At 32.0% G+C, this 16879-nt stretch overlaps 1 protein-coding gene across 1 annotated transcript; it reads right to left on the bottom strand.

Annotated features, from left to right (window-relative positions):
- Window positions 1–1812: 1812 nt before the first annotated feature.
- Window positions 1813–2196, bottom strand: LOC109005805 (nuclear transcription factor Y subunit B-5-like). Its single transcript, XM_018984846.2, has one exon. The coding sequence runs from the start codon at window positions 2194–2196 to the stop codon at window positions 1813–1815; it is 384 nt and encodes a 127-aa protein (XP_018840391.1).
- Between the last annotated feature and the right edge of the window lie 14683 nt (window positions 2197–16879).

Genomic DNA, 16879 nt, shown 5'->3' on the forward strand with positions numbered 1-16879 from the left:
AGTGTGTAAGAATATGCTATAATTTCAGGGTCGTTTAAATGATCCAAACATCACTCAAACACACTTTTTAATTTGAAATATTCAAATTTTTTATTTAATTATTTCCTAATCATTACAATTTTCTCAAACTTTTACGCTCCGTTTGGATGTTGAACTGAGTTAAGATCAATTGAGTTCTTTATGATAGTAGTGAGTTGAGATGGTGAAATGAATTTTGTAGAGCCCACTTAAGATGAGTTTAGAAGTGTTTGGATGGTAAGATGAGTTTAAATATATTTATGAAAAAATTAAAAAGGTTGTGAGTCCCACGTGTAAAAATGTGTTAAGTTGAAAGTCTCACATGTAAAGAGATTTTGAGTTGAGATGGGTTTAGTGATTTGAGAGTTGAATGTTTGGATTTTAGACTCAGCAGTCTAAGTTCCAAATTAGGCCTTAAATAAAACATAAAAAATAATTCAACTTTTTTAAATCTTAAAACAAAAATAATATTAAAAAATAATATTCTAACAATATTTTAATTTTATAATATTTGTATTTCATTTTCTAAAACTCTATAAAACATCTTAACTCAAATTATTTTTCTATTATTTATAAATCATTTCATTACTATTTATAGATTTCTCATCTCATCTCAACATATAAATGAGGCGCGAGCCTTTGTCATTGAAACAGTCTCAATCTAATCCCGACTTTGTCCAAACTCCAAGGGAATTAAACCTAAAAACAATGATCACAACAAACAAAAGGATTCCCGAGTTGGAATGAGGATGGACCGGAGCTAGCACTACTCGATGAAGCTAGCCCTAATTTTCATGTTTAGGAAGACCATGACCTGATACAATGAATGTCAAACAAACAAGCCCAATATTATTTGTTTATCGAGTTTTCATTTGTCGTGCAGTACTGGTCGTGTTTTGGCCTCTGAAATGTGGTCCCCAAAATACTCACAAATTAAGCTTAAAAACTTGAAAGAAAGAAAGAAAAAAACCCTAGATCTTGGAAATCAGCTTACTATTATATCTCTGGTCAACATCTGATCTACATGATGAAAAAGTTTAGTGCCGGAGGTAGCAAGGCCAGCTTGAGATAGCTAGCTAGGTTCTTCACCCAAAATTAAGGAGATCAAACACTGCATTGCTAATTAGTAACTACTCATGTTATGAGGGCTTGAAAAATGGTACTGTATATACCAAAAGAGCAGTACTACTCATGATGCAAGACAGACAAAGTGTTGGGCAAAACTCCTATGTATATAGGTTTCTCAGATCAAATGTTGACAGGATCATGGAGATCTAGAAAATTTACTCAACCTTTTTGTGCTCGACCGATCCGTCCTGTTGTGTTGGGGGTGCTAGCTAGCTAGAAGATCTAGACCAATGCTTCACTATCACTATTAACTCTTTCGTACAGATCAACATAATCAAGATCATAACTATGTCAATATTCCCATTCGGCAAACAGAAAGGAATCTATTCCCGTGGGTTTCGAGGTTTCGGATGAAAATAAGATGGGGATGACAAGGAATCATGTCTTCAAGCAGAGGCAAAAAAAGAAAAATAAATTTGCACGAAAAATAAAACAATCTCCATGCACCAATAAAAGTACGCAGCATATGAAGGCAGAAGACCCAAAATCTTCTTGATCATATAATAAATAAAAAATAGGTTTGAAAATAAAAATCATGATGCTAGTACTGTCTTTTAATCCGTTAAAGCCTTCCCTTTTAATCTCTAGGACTCAGAGGCTACAGCTTAAATTCTTATTTTCAAGTGAAAATGGTTCATGCATGCTGCTTCTCTTTGATCAGTGTTCCTAACCCTTTTCTTGATTAGCTCTATGATCTGCTTGATCGTGTTCGCTATATCTGTGTAAATACCTTTTCATTGGCCCGGCATATTCATCGAAACCAAGTGTTTCCAGTGCCCAGCAGACATCGTCGCCGTTCACAGTCTTTCGCCTTTCCTTCCGGCACTTCTCCGATGCCTCACAGGTGACAAAGCTAATGAATTCCGACACACAGTCTTGCATCGTCTCCTTGGCTTCCTTCGAGATTTTTGTATTTGGTGGCAATATTTGCTTCATGATCCTGCCAACGTTTGCTATTGGCAACATTAATCGCTCTTGCTCCCTGATGTAATTATCATCATCATCATCATCATGAGCATTTGAAGCACCAGCAGCCATATTATCCTCCATTTCTAGCAAACCACTACTTGTTTCTTGACCAACATATATATACTAGGAGTAGTACTACTGGTCCTTACGGATCATAAAGCAGGCCACTTTGTATATATCTAGACACAATTATATAAAAATATAAAAAAAAATGCACATATAATATATATATATATATTTATAAACTGAGAAGTGTTACGCTAAAACTTTACACTACATACATCCACCTAACGGTTAATATGTGATTTGTCATTTTGTTTAAACACACACATATTTAATAATTAAGATAAAAAGATAAAAATGATAAATCACATATTTGATTAAGTAGAAATGTATGGCATAAGACTTCCATTTAAAATTTCTCATATATACTATATGAACTTAATAATCATAATTCACATCATGTAACTTTTGTCTTTCCAATATGGTAAGTTGGCTATGCCGACCAGGTCAGCATCAACCTCGGCTCAATCCATTGGAGAGCACTTATTGAGATTATACCGTAAACTAAGGTCTCGAGTCGTTATATAGATGAAATGAAATGAGATGAAAAATTTATGAATAGTAGTTAAATAGTTTGTAAATAGTAGTTAAATGGTTTGAAAATATTTTACAAGGTTTTGGAAAATGATAAAGAAAAAGTTGAATAAAAATATTATAAAGTTAAATATTGTTATAATATAATTTTTTAATTTATTTTTATTTTGAGATTTAAAAATTTTGAATTGCTTTTTGTGTTTTATTTAGAAGTTTGGAAAAGTTGTAATAATTAGTAACACTACAAGAAAACAGACATTTTCCAGCGATTTTAAGATCGTCGTAAAAAAAATCACCAGAATTAGTCCTTATTTGCGGCCATTTTTGTTTCACCGCTAAAATAAAACGCAATGTAATCGAAATGCTGATGTTGAATTCACTATTCATGATGATTAGATAAAAAATTTAAAAATTTGAAATTGAAAAGTGTTTGTGCTTGAATGACGTTTAGATGTTGAGATGGGTTGAGACCATCTGTGAAACCAAACGGTGTCTAAAGCTATGTTTGGTTGTTGAAATCGACTCAACCCATCTCAAACCAATCATTGATGAGAATTACTATTTTTTCCAACTTCCCATAAAAAAAATTAAATCCATATCAACCTACTTCATATATTCAAACACATATCTCAACCTAGTACGTTATTTATAGTCAGACAGCTATCAATAGGACCTACAAAACATTACTATTTACAAATCAATTCAGATCTTCTGAGATCACTTCAGCATCCAAACGCAAACTAAGGCTATGCACCTTAAGATAATACTGATGTGATCTCAGATGATCTGTTAATAATATTGAAAAAGTGGTAAAAAAATAAAGATAAAATATTAAATAATAGTAAAAAATAGTGAAAAACTCACAGAATTCAACTTCACGAAACAGTACTACATGGATGGCGATAGGGCTTTGCTCAAGATTACACCATTCTATATATACGACAGCAATATTTAAGCATTTCTTTCTATAATATATATAAAATGATGAAAGGTTGTGGGGTCTGAATATTATTAATTAATTAGATCGAACTAATTTTTCAAGGCCGTACATGAAGTGCTAGCTTTACAAAAGCCATATCATGGATAGCTAACAAACAATGATCAGCTCAAAGACTGCCGGCACTTTCCTTCCACTTCATTCACAAGATAGAAATTTCAGTCAAAATCGCATATAATGGCATTGTCCATGACTTCGTGATCCATGATTTTGGTATATTTTTTTCCAGATCAGCAGTTTCATATTTGTGTGTGAAATGTGAATCAAATTAAGAGCAATATATATTAAAGAGTTTTGTGATTGTTTGGATAAATTGGTCTGTTGATAATCATGTTCATTCTCGCAAAGTTGATTATATGTGTTATCATCAGGTCATGCATGTGGAGCTAGCAGTGAACTGGAATCCGTTTTTCTCTGTGATTTTGCCTGTACATGTAGATCGAGCGTAACTCATTGCATAGATCATATTAGATCATCAGAGGTTGAAACAAGCTAGATAACTTTATCTAATCAAATTATTAATAAAATATTAAAGATTCAAGAACAGCCACGCACTTTGATTTGCCGATCTAGATTTACATAATGCGTTAATATTACACCATTAACCCACTTGAAAATTATATTATAACGTTCAAAACTCAATCTATACTCTCTAGACAACTTAGATAATTCGCTTAATTGGCACCTGCATGCGACAAATGAAAGTTTAGTGGAAGAAATTTAAAAAAAAAAAAAAAAAAAAACCAAAGGAAAACTTATATTAATTTAGTCCCAAAAATGTACGTGTGTGCAACTCTCTTGGGAATCCAATGTTCAAACAATTATAAATAGGATGTACTGTAGTATCTTGGTAATATCCTGCTTTCCCTGTGACTACTTAGGACAAAAGCTTTATTATTTTTATTATTATTATTATTATTATTTAGTCCACAAAAGCTTTAAAATTAACTTTCGTAATAATTTAATTCAATAGAAAAGAAAAATGAATTGAAATGAGTTGAGTTCTTTATAAATAGTAGTGAGTTGAGATAGTGGAGTGAGTTTTGTGAGGCTCGCCTAAAATGAGTTTAAATGTATTTATGGGAAGTTAAAAAAAATTGAGGGTCTCGCGTATAAAGAAATGTTGAGTTAAAAAATATTGTGAGTCTCATATGTAAAGAGATCTTAAGTTGAGTGATGTTTAATGATTTATGAGTTATGTGTTTGGATGTTGGGCTATACTTAAATTTGAACTCAACTCAGATGAGTTGAGATGAGTCTATGTGCCAAACGAGGCCTAAAAGCATCTGAGATGGATATTCCAGGTTTCTGATACCTTAATTTGGTGGAGATCACTACAACCTAGCATCATGAAGCGATTAAAATTATAACCAAATATTTTATGATCAACTTTGTTTGGATCTTTCTCGAAGTGGTTGACTCAACTAAAATCTGCTTATCAAAATTATCATTTGGAAAAAAATAATGATAGAAATTAAGAAAGTGAATCTTTTTAGGAGCAGAATATTAATTAAGGTTAAAAGGAGTACTCCTCTATTGCATATATATTTTATCCAGTTTGTCATGATTTATAATCAAATTCAGCTACCAAGGCCGGCTAGCCTGAACCAATAATACATGATCATTCAAATGCAGCATGCAGGACATAGACAATTATGTATGACAGTAAGTTCCAGTTTGGGTAATAATACAAAATATTGGGTCCTTAATTTTAAGCACATTATTCTAAAGGATTTAGTTAGTTACTGTGGCAAACCTGGAAATACATAAGCACTTGATTCTACTTAATGCACTCAATATATATATATATATATATATATATATATCTTTATATATAATAAATGGCTATGAAACGGAGTAAACGGAAAATCTTGTTTTCCGTTTACTTTCTGTTAAATGAACGTTAGGTTATTGCAGCTTGAAATTCTTTTATCATTCAGATTATAATATTTTTTCACTTGCATGCTTTCTACTTTTTCTCTTTTCATAGATTGTCAGGTTGCTTTTTGAATGCTTTTTCTCTTGTCAGATTATGATAATTTTGGAATTTCTGGGGCGCTGACCAACATCAAACACCAAAAGCAAATTTAGCTCAAAACCCAGATTGTCAAATTATGTTACTTTTGGGATTTCTGGGGGCGCTGACCGACATCAAACACAAAAGCAAATTTAGCTCAAAACCTAGATTGAAACCTATGTATATAAATAAAAATATATCTTTATAATCACTTGATCTAGATCCTTTCTTGATTAGGCTGGGTGCTCTCTGATCATGTAAAATATAGTCTTATCCGAAACTCAAATTAATGAGCTCTAACTCGATGCCTATCCTCACATCGATCACATGAGTAGGTACTCAACTGCTTATGTATTGCTCTTCACCATTTTTACACTCTGTCAGTTTCGATGAGTACGTACTCAGCTGCTTATGTATTGCTCTTCACCATTTTTATGCTCTGTCGGTTTTTTGCTTCTGTAGGTTGTCAGCTTGTGATATTATTGGGATTTCTGATTCACTGCAGCTGGCCTCTATATGATGCCTTTTCACTTCTGCAAGTTGGGTGCTCTTGAAAAAAATAATATAAAAAATAAGGGTGCTTGTCATGATCAGGAGAAGTCTAATTAGGAGAAGCAAAAATAAATCATAAAAAAACCAATAAGAAAACACAGAAAACATTAAAAAAGTTGTAAAAAAAAAATCAAACAAACTCTAACAAACATATAAAACAGCACAGAAATCATTAAAAAAATATTCTTAATCAATGTTTTTCCATATCTGGTTTGGAAAAATAATTCATAAAAAAACCAATAAGAAAAAACACAGAAAATATTTAAAAAGTTGTAAAAAAAAATCAAACAAAAATATAAAAAGCACAGAAACCATTAAAAAAATATTCTTAATCAGTGTTTTTCCATATATGGTTTGGGAGTTTTTGAGTTTTTCTTTTGTCATGTTTGTTTTGCTATTTTTGATATCTAAGAGGTCGCCTCTCCTCCATTACACTTTAAAATACAGTGTTTTGAGAGGAGAAACCAGAGTGTTTTGAAAGGAGAAACCAAACCACCTGATATTCCGAAATTGAGGATCATAGGTATTCATCTTTGGCAGTATTCAGTGTTCAACCTATTTTGTGTTTTTGACTTCTCATCTATTTTTTCTCTTACTGATTGTTAATGTTTACTATTAATTTCTTTTCAACTGCTTTCCCAGTTGTCTAAGGTGTTCTTGGCTGGAGATTTCTACCACCTGATATTTCGAAATTGACGATCATAGGTATTCATCTTTAGCAGTATTCAGTGTTCAACCTATTTTGTGTTTTTGACTTCTCATCTATTCTCTTTTCTTCTATTTTTTTTTTCTCTTGCTGGTTGTTAATGTTTACTATTAATTTTTTTACAGCTGCTTTCCCAGTTGTCTAAGGTGTTCTTGGCTGGAGATTTCTCAAGCTAGAACTTTCTGGCGTTTGATCATTGTGAGTGCATGGTTATTTAGTGAGGTGTTTTCTAATGATACATGATGTGCTTTCTGTTTCCTATAAACCTCAACAGATGTTTAGATGGTGTGCATATATCACATAATCTATTTGCCATTAACCAAAGTACTAATCTGAAACTGAAAACGAAAAAAAAAAATTGAAAAACTCATGCAACCGTCAAAACTCACTACCTATTTTTCATTTTTTTTTTTTTTTTTGTTTGCTGCGTCACCAAATTTGTAGAAGTTTTGATTTTTTTTTTTTTTGCTAAATTTCGGTTTGTTTTTTTTCCCCTTTATAGGTCTCAACACATATCTTCACAAAAAAAAGAGGATATACTAACAACCAAATACAATCCCAGAAGCACCAACTTCATTTTATGAAATGAAAGTTCCACACCCTCAAGCATTCTGCTATTCCCTTCCTTCCAAGGCAAAAATAAATATCATTGGGCATCTATTTGCCATCTTAACCAAAAAAATATGAGGATATACTAACAACCAAATAGGTGACAATCCCAGAAATATCAACTTCATTTTATAAAATGAAAGTTCCACACCCTCAACCATTCTGCTATTCCCTTCCTTCCAAAGCAAAAATAAATATCATTGGGCATCTATTTGTCATTCTACTCAATTGATAAAACAAATATTGGTAAATTACACTCTCAATCTACATTAAAACCAAAGTACTAATCTGAAACTAGAAAAGAAAAAAAAAATTGAAAAACTCATGCTTTTACCCGTCAAAACTCACTACACGTTTTTCATCTTTTTTTTTTTTGTTTGCTGTGTCACCAGATTTATTGTTTTTTATTTTTTCCTGTTTCATGTTTACTTTGTTTTTTCTATTGTGGATCTGTATTTGAAGAGATGGTGTCCACTCTCAATCTACATTAAAACCAAAGTACTAAAAAGGAAAAAAAATAGAAAAACTGATGCTTTTACCGGTCAAAACTCACTACCCATTTTTCATTTGAAGCCCATAAATTCAAAAAACTCAAGCACCTTAGATGGTCCAACCAACATCTCAACAGCAAACAAAAACTCGATGTATATTTTCTACATTCACACATCCGTTGTATATTTTTTTACAAAACTCGATCTTAACAGTTCAAATCATCCAATTTTGTCATGGGAATTAGTTCTAACGCAATCAAACCTAGGTATGTGGAACTAAGAAATCTATAAAAATCCAAAATTTTTTAATTTATTTCATGAACAAACACTCGGATCTGTAAGAGAGGCAAAAGGAAAATCAATTAAATCCAAAACTCAAAACAAAAAAGTTTGGGAGAAGGATAACGAGAAATTTTCGTACCTTATTTCAATCGAAAATTGAAGCAGCGGCGTCAAAGCGAGGCAGAGGCGGCAAGGCGACGCAGAGGCTAGAGAGTGAGACGAGGGAGTTGAGGAAGGGAGTGAAAACAAAAGGAAAATCGATTAAATCCAAAACTCAAAACAAAAAAAGTTTAGGAGAAGGATGAGGAGAAATTTTCGTACCTTATTTCAATCGGAAATTGAAGCAGCAGCAGCAAAGCGAGGTAGGCAGCACGGCAGGCGACGCAGAGGCGAGAGAGTGAGACGAGGGAGCTGAGGAAGGGATTGAAAAGGGAAAGTGCGGTGCGGGGGGGTGGGAATGGAGAAAAGGGTAGGGTTTTTATCTAAACATGGCAAAACGGCAGTGTTTTGAAATTGGCCTTGGATCCCATCTGCACACGGGCTGGGCCCTTCACACACACACTCCAGCCCAATAATAATAAAAATTCATCAAAACACTTCACATAACCTCCCAACAAAGAAAGCCCAATCCGAAAAACTAATACACAACAGAAAATACAAAACACCTTAATACAAAATACACAACATCTTTTACAATAATAAAATAATATAATGAAAGCGATCATTAATAATAAAAAAATGAAATTAAAAAGCCAATAATAATATAAAATATTATTAGAAAATTGAAGAAAACACCTTAACACAAAATGCACAACAACTTTTGCAATAGTAAAATAAAATAATGAAAACTATCATAATAATAAAATAAAAAATTAAAATTAAATAATAATATAAAATACTATTAGAAAATTGAAATTTATATCGTCTATTATTGTGATCCAGAAGGCACAATCTGAAAAATGAAAATAATAGATAAAAAAAACACCTTAACACAAAATACACAATAGCTTTTGCAATAATAAAATAAAATAATAAAGGCAAAAAATTTGAAATTAAAGAGGCAATAATAATATAAAATATTATTAGAAAACTTAAGTTTATCTAATATATTAAGAAAATACCTCAATACAGAATACACAATAACTTTTGTAATAGTAAAATAAAATAATAAAAATTATCATAATAATAATAATAATAATATGAAATTAAAGAACCAATAATAATATAAAATATTATTAGAAAATGAAAGTTTATCTAATATATTATTGTGACGCAGGAGGCCCAATCTGAAAAATGAAAATAATATATAAGAAAACACATTAACACAAAATATACAACAACTTTTGTATTAGTAAAATAAAATAATGAAGACGATCATAATAATATATAATAATAATAATAAATGAAATTGAAGAGCCAATAATAATATAAAATATTATTGGAAAATTGAAGTTTATATAATATATTATTGTGACATAGAAAGCCCAATCCGAAAAATAGAAATAATATATAAGAAAACACTTTAACACAAAATACATAACAATTGTTGCAACACTAAAATATAAAAGCGGTTTAAATTTTTTGCATAGTTCCAAAATGTTTGCAAAAAACATATTTGAACAATCTTTTTGTGCTTATATGTGTATATGTGTGTATACAATACAATCAAAACTTACAATGTCTTTTGTGTCTATACAGGAATTATCCTTATCAAGAGATTTAAATATATAAAAGACTCTCTATTATTCGTTACAAGACCTGTAAGTGCCTTTTTTTATATAATATATATATATATATATATTTTTCTTTTCTTTTCTTGCTAGAACATGCTTGTAATTGTTAGTGGGTACTCTTATTAATAGCAAATTAATTTTGATAAATATTTGATTTTATGAATTTTGATATGTGATATCGATCTATGCTTTTTATAGGTTCTATTTTGATGGTATAATTATATTTCATGTGTTATTTTATTATTTTTGTTTCTTTATTGATTTAATATCTATTTTTCAACATATTAATCAATGAAATTGTTTGTAGCATTTAAAATGCACCATGGGCATGGAACAGTATTCCGTATTGAGCACTTGTTAATTATTCATTTAGTCTTGATTGTGTGGAACAGTATTCAACGTTTGGAAGAATTGCTTACTTCATTAATATAATAAGAAGTGGTAAGATTGTGTTAATGAGTTATATAACATTTGTTTTTAAATAGTAATATTAATTTTATAAAAGTTAAGCTTGAAAACTATTTTTTGAAGATCATGGAAAACAACTAGCAAAGAGAATCCCGTATAAAGAATTACCAGAAGAGAAAAAGGAAGAAATACGTAGAAAACAGAGAGAAAGATATGCTAAAAAAAAGCATTGAGAAGCAATTCCATCCAGTTAAAAGATTTAGCTTCATTTGGGGATGATCAAATGACGTAATGAACCTTCAAATGATGATGTCCAACATATAAACATCATCCAGGACTTCACTGTTCTACAAAATGTGTCAAAGAGATAACGAATTCTCCGCGGTAACGTTGACATCAATGAATTGGCTTTGTCTCACGAAGTATGTGTTCCTCCTGGTCTTAATGTTTGTGTGATTGATTCAGAGGCAACTCCATCATTAAACAATGTGACGAATCGTTCTGATTGTCCGAGTGATTCTATGGATTTTCTTACACGTAAATCAAGAAATACATACCTAGATGAAACGACCATCTCTAATCAGCCTTTGATTCAACAGGTTTTCCTGAAATTATTTTTCTATCTTTCTTATTCAAGCAACCTTATATTCTTTTTAATTGAAATTTGGGAACATCATATTCAAATAGGCTCCATGTGCTGTTCGAGAAGAGTCAACCTTTGAAACAAGTATATCACCACCTCGTAAGGGTAAGAAACAAGTATAATTATATTATTCGTTCTTCCAATTCCATGGTCAACTCTTGTCACTCTTCCAATAATGTGCTTAGTTAGATCATTCAAAGAATTTGACGGGTTTACACATATTGTCTTGTGTTCATTTTTGAACTCAATAGGTGGAGGGCATCGCTGCTCTGCTGAACTTAGACAATTATTACAAGTAGTGCCATCTGAAGCATATTCTTTGCCATATGTGCCTTGTTGCAGACATTGTAAAGTAAATCGATTCTATCATGAAACAAACAGATTTTGTTGTGCTGATGGGACAATTTTTTTGGCCTCAAATGATGTCCCTGATCAGCTTTATGATCTTTTTACCTCCGACACAAATGAAGCTGCACATTTTAAAACCTATGTTCGGACTTATAATAACAAGTTCACGTTTACATCTTTTGGAGTTAAATTCGATAGAGATCTTTGTAGACGGAATAGAGGGATTTATACATTCCGAACTCAGGGACAGATCTATCACTATATCAATTATTTAGTCCCTTTAAATGGGCGTCCTTCTTATCTCCAATTGTATTTCTATGACACTGAGCATGAATTGAAAAATTGCATTTTTTATTCAGACAGAATGAATCCCTCAATTATAGCTCGACTCATCAATATTCTTCGCATCAATCCGTACTCTGTGTTTTTTCGGTCTCTTGGTGATTTGCCAAATTTGGAAAATCAAGTAATCCATATAAGATCTGATGCTAGCCTAGATCAGCGTGTATTCAATGCCCCGACATCATCACAAGTTGCAGCAATATGGGTTGAAAATGAAGATACAGATCAATTGGGAGGACGGGACATTTGTGTTTTTAGTCATTCTGGTGGAAGTCATATAGTTCAGTATTATTTTGGCTGCTATGATCCACTTCAATATCCGTTGTTATTTCCTTCATGTATTGGCTGCAATAAAGGAACTGTGTATGATTACAATGATACCTTCCTTTGTTATCATTGCAAACATCAAAGCATTTCTCAACCACGGTATGTATCTTTCAAAGTTTTTGTTTTATTTGATAATTTATGTGATAGATTTAATGTATAGCTTTTGTTGATTCTAACTTAAAATGACATTTCCATCAAATTTATAGTTGTCAAGCATATGTGGAACTCGATGATGGTATAGGAAGACTATCTGTTGTTATGTTTGGTGAAGTTGTAGAGCAAGCATTCGGTTGTTCGGCAGTTGAACTGATGAATCATACTGGTGATGTATGTTTTCTTGTTTTCCATTTTATCATTGTGAGTAAAGAAATTCATCTTAGAATTTTTGACATGTTTACTACATTATCTATTATGAGCACATTGAGCTTTATATTAAAAAAATTATTAAAATCAAATTATAACAAAAATCATTTAAATTGATTTTTATATACTTGCATGTTATGCCAATTTTATTTTTATTTATAACATGCATAGTAATTTAATTAAGAACATTGCATTCAAAGATTTGTGTTAATTTATAAGACAACAATTTTTAGCATATCTGTTTTTTAAATTTTTATTAATCACGAAAGCCTATTAAAAATTTCCTTTGCAGGAGCATCTGTCGTATATAGAAAATCTTGTAGCAGAAGTTTCGCAGAAAGAATGGATGATTGAACTTTTGGTAGACCCCAATCGACTCAACCAACAGCAACACAAGAAGTTCAACGTCATCTCTATTGATGCAGTACAAGATGACAAAAATGATGTATCGTAGTAAAAATATCAAATGACTCATATTTAGAACTGATATTTTTGTTGTTTTTGTATTAAACTTATCGGAAACAACTTTACTAAAACTATCGATGTTATAATATGTGTTGGATTATGTTATATTCTAAACTAATGTACTATAAATATCGATGTCTCACTGAACTAGGCAAACGTGCTTTGCACGTTGTTCCGACCTAGTGTGTATATATATATAATTCTAATATCTTGTCAATAACGTTGAGGTACGTTATTGACAAGATTAAAAAAAAAAAAAAAACCTATTTGCAAGCATATTTTTTAACAAATCCAACATATCGTGGAAGTGAGTTCCACAAAAGTGAAAAAGTACTGATATGTCTACCATGTTGCGCGCCCAAGTGTGCGTGCTAGCTAGCCAGCTAGCTGGTGGTGAATTTCGACTGGATATGATTAGTTTGCTAAAATTATAGGTTGTGGTAACTAAATTACTACATAAACAGAAAGAAATCTATAAGCGTACGTATCTTAAAGTTCTGTAATCTTTTCTGCCAATCCTGATATATATATATATATTATCTTGATTGAGTTTTCGATCCACACAAAAAAGAAGAAGAAGAAGAAGAAATACTGCGAACGTACCATGATATACGTATGATTTTTCCACCTTACGTAATATTAAGTAATATTGTAGCCTAAGACATACATAATTGCTTCCTTTAATTGGATCAAAAGAGATCATTATATATATTATAGTTTTTTTACAAGTCAAAATATATATACCGCTTTCAAAGTAATTTACCTAGCTAACACGTTCATCAAGCTACAAGTTCTATAATAAGTTAATTTCATTCTAGGTGAAATGAGGTGATTAATGCTTAAAACTTGATATAGATTTATTTTTAGTCAATATCCTCTCGATCTAAGGCAAGAGATTGCCCTAAAATAAGGAAAATAGTACGTACGTACGTAGTTAATAAAACTCATAGATGTGATGATGATCATGTGCTTTTCTGTGTGACATATATATATTGTTAATTAATTTTTTGTAGACTTATTTATTGAGTTGACATATATATTGTTAATTACTTTTGTGTTGAATTAGTCAATAATGTTCACTTTTGCATTCTTTCGACAGGAATTGCAGTGGCATTTCTATTTACCATCACACATCATGCATTTCTTGTTCTTGTCATATTCATTATATGGATCAAGAAAGATATATACTTGATCATCATCTAACCATTTTGTCTCTTGGGTCATTTGAGATCATTATTCACGTAACTTTCATGTATCCATCAAGTCCCAGCTCTTGCAGTACTTTTCTATATTGAGCTTGTTCAAGGCATTTCCTTGATTTTCACACATTATGCCACCACCTTTACACTTCGTTTTTTATATTTGTATCAGTTTCGTATTCATTAGGACCGGACGACCCCTCTAGCTAGAGGATTGATACTTTTTGTTTCAATGAGTAGAATCTTGTGAGCTGAATATTTTTCGATTTGTTGTTCGGCATAGATACAAGAATGCCAAAAATTGAGTCTTTTACGGATATATTGGTGACTGATCAGTTGACCGGCTCCATTGGAGAGAAATGTTCTGATCATGTTTGGCCCGACTCGTAGTGCTCGTGAGCTGAACATTTTTCGATGTGTTTTCCAATTAGATGCAAGGACACAAGAACATTAATGGGAGTCTTTTAAGAATGTACTGATCAGTTGAAGGCTCCATAGGAGAGAGGACGTATATACTGATCATGTCTGGTCTGACTCATAGTACCCGTAGCTTGGCTTATATATGAATCCACTGAGAAACAGGTTATAAAAGAAATGAAAGAAATAGTAAAATGAAATGGATATTGGATGTGGCACTGAAAGTCAAGGATATAATTAATCTTCCAAGCTAGATTATAAATTATTTTTTATTGATGAGGATTTCCTTTTCAATGATATTGAGTCGAACAATCTGTTATATATCCACCATACAAAAAGATGATTTTGAGATTTTATGCTTCAAAGTCTAGCTTGCATTCGTCGCATGGCCCGGTTCCCCCCTCATGATATTGAAAGCTCTGACGATCAATGAGAGTCGAGCCCCATGTCAACAACACTAAAAAAAAAGGGAAGAAACTCGAATGAACCAAGTCCTCCCTACTCTCTGGAGAACGAACGATCATAGATGCTTTCATTTTTCCGAATAAATGTTTTGGACAAGCTCGATGTACAAAAGTGCACAACTATGGACTTGATGGATGCTAGTATCAGGGGCTAGCTCAATCAATTTCCTGGGAGAAACTTTGTTGTCCAACTCGTAAATGAAAGAAGCATTTAAAATCATCTCATAGATACATGACAGACATGAGAATGAACTGGAAGATACCCTTGAGGCTCCATCTGCCAATTTGTGGAGTATAGTGATAAGAAATAGGAGTTCCAATAGTTAGATAGTTAGGGCATAGATGAAGGTAGAAGCTGAGGCGGAATTAGGATTAGTAAAGAGTGTCGTATATATGGTGAACAGTAACCAATATTTAAGGTAGCAAAGTGTGTCACCGACATTTAACATTAACCATATAAGGTTGTTATCTAGGGACAAACTAAATTATTAAAGCCACCTCCATCTAAACCTCTCACTTGAGTAGTGAAAGATAAAAATTAAGATAGAAATAGTCATGTAAGATTTTTTGAAACAAATGATAAAAATTAAGTAAACAAAGATAAACTTTTTTGTTGAATCTAAGATTAAATATTGTAAAGTCTCTATAATATAGATAGAAATAGCTATGTGAGATTTGTTGCATTCACTCCTAATTGTTAACTCGATAGTAGTTATATATATAATATATGTACTTATTAACAAAACTAATCCAAACAAGCTAGCTAGTGGAAGACTTAAAAAGAAAAGTGTAAATAAAAACTAAAAGAAACCTAGACAACTAAGTACTAAATGAGATTTTTGAAAATGTTTTGAGGGGGCAAATTATCTTTATATTAGAATATCTTTGAAAAAACCATATACTAAACCATATTTTTGAAAAAATTTGATCGCCCCCCCAACCACCAACGTAGGTCCGCCCCTAGGTAGAAGGGACGCCTGCCAGCCACCTCATCTGTTAAACATTGACCGCATAATGGATGTTATTGAGCATGGCACCTAAGACATGGATTCACTCTCGTAGCCAAGTTTCCTCAACTCTATTACTGACTCACTTTTTGACTCCCTTCTTGAGTCATTGTTTTAGAGGTTCTCTACATCTGCCTCTTCATCTCAGGTTTCCAGTGATTTTGTCGAGGTGAAAGAGGTAGACGAGGAAGGGGACACACCAGGTAATCCTGAGGGGGCGCAACGAAGGATGTCGAGCCACTCGTTCCTCCAATCGTTCCGGCGGGAGAGATTGCAACACCGATGAAAAGAAATCTCGTTGGGCAGTGGTATTGAGGGTCTGGAGCTTTTATATAATTCTATAATGAGCTTGTTCAAGGCAGTTCCCCGATTTCTACACATTATGTCACTAATGTTTGACCTTTTACACTTTGTTTTTATATTTGTTTCAATTTCCTACTCATTAGGACAATCCCTCCAGATGATCATTTTTTCTTTTGACGAGTAGAGCTTGTGAGCTGAACATTTTTTATGTGTTCTCCGGTTTGGGTGCAAGAACATTGTGAGTCTTTTAAGGATATATTGATGAGTCAATTAAAGGCTCCATAGAGAGGATGTGTTGATCATGTATGGTTTGACTCTTAATATTCATTGTTTGGCTTATGAATCCTATAAGAAATAGGTGATAAAAGAAATTAAAGAAATAGTAAAATGAAAGGGATAGTCGATGTGGCACTAAAAGTCGATTATATAATTTATCTAATTGATGAAAGTCATATTATTGCGTTTAAGGAATTTGGTTTTTTTTAAAGAAATTA

The sequence above is a fragment of the Juglans regia genome, chromosome 12 (genome assembly GCF_001411555.2).
Source record: "Juglans regia cultivar Chandler chromosome 12, Walnut 2.0, whole genome shotgun sequence".
NCBI lineage: Eukaryota > Viridiplantae > Streptophyta > Magnoliopsida > Fagales > Juglandaceae > Juglans > Juglans regia.

Bases quoted from the DNA above. Each gene is read 5' to 3' on its own strand.
- LOC109005805 (XM_018984846.2), bottom strand. From the start codon at position 2,196: ATGGAGGATAATATGGCTGCTGGTGCTTCAAATGCTCATGATGATGAT.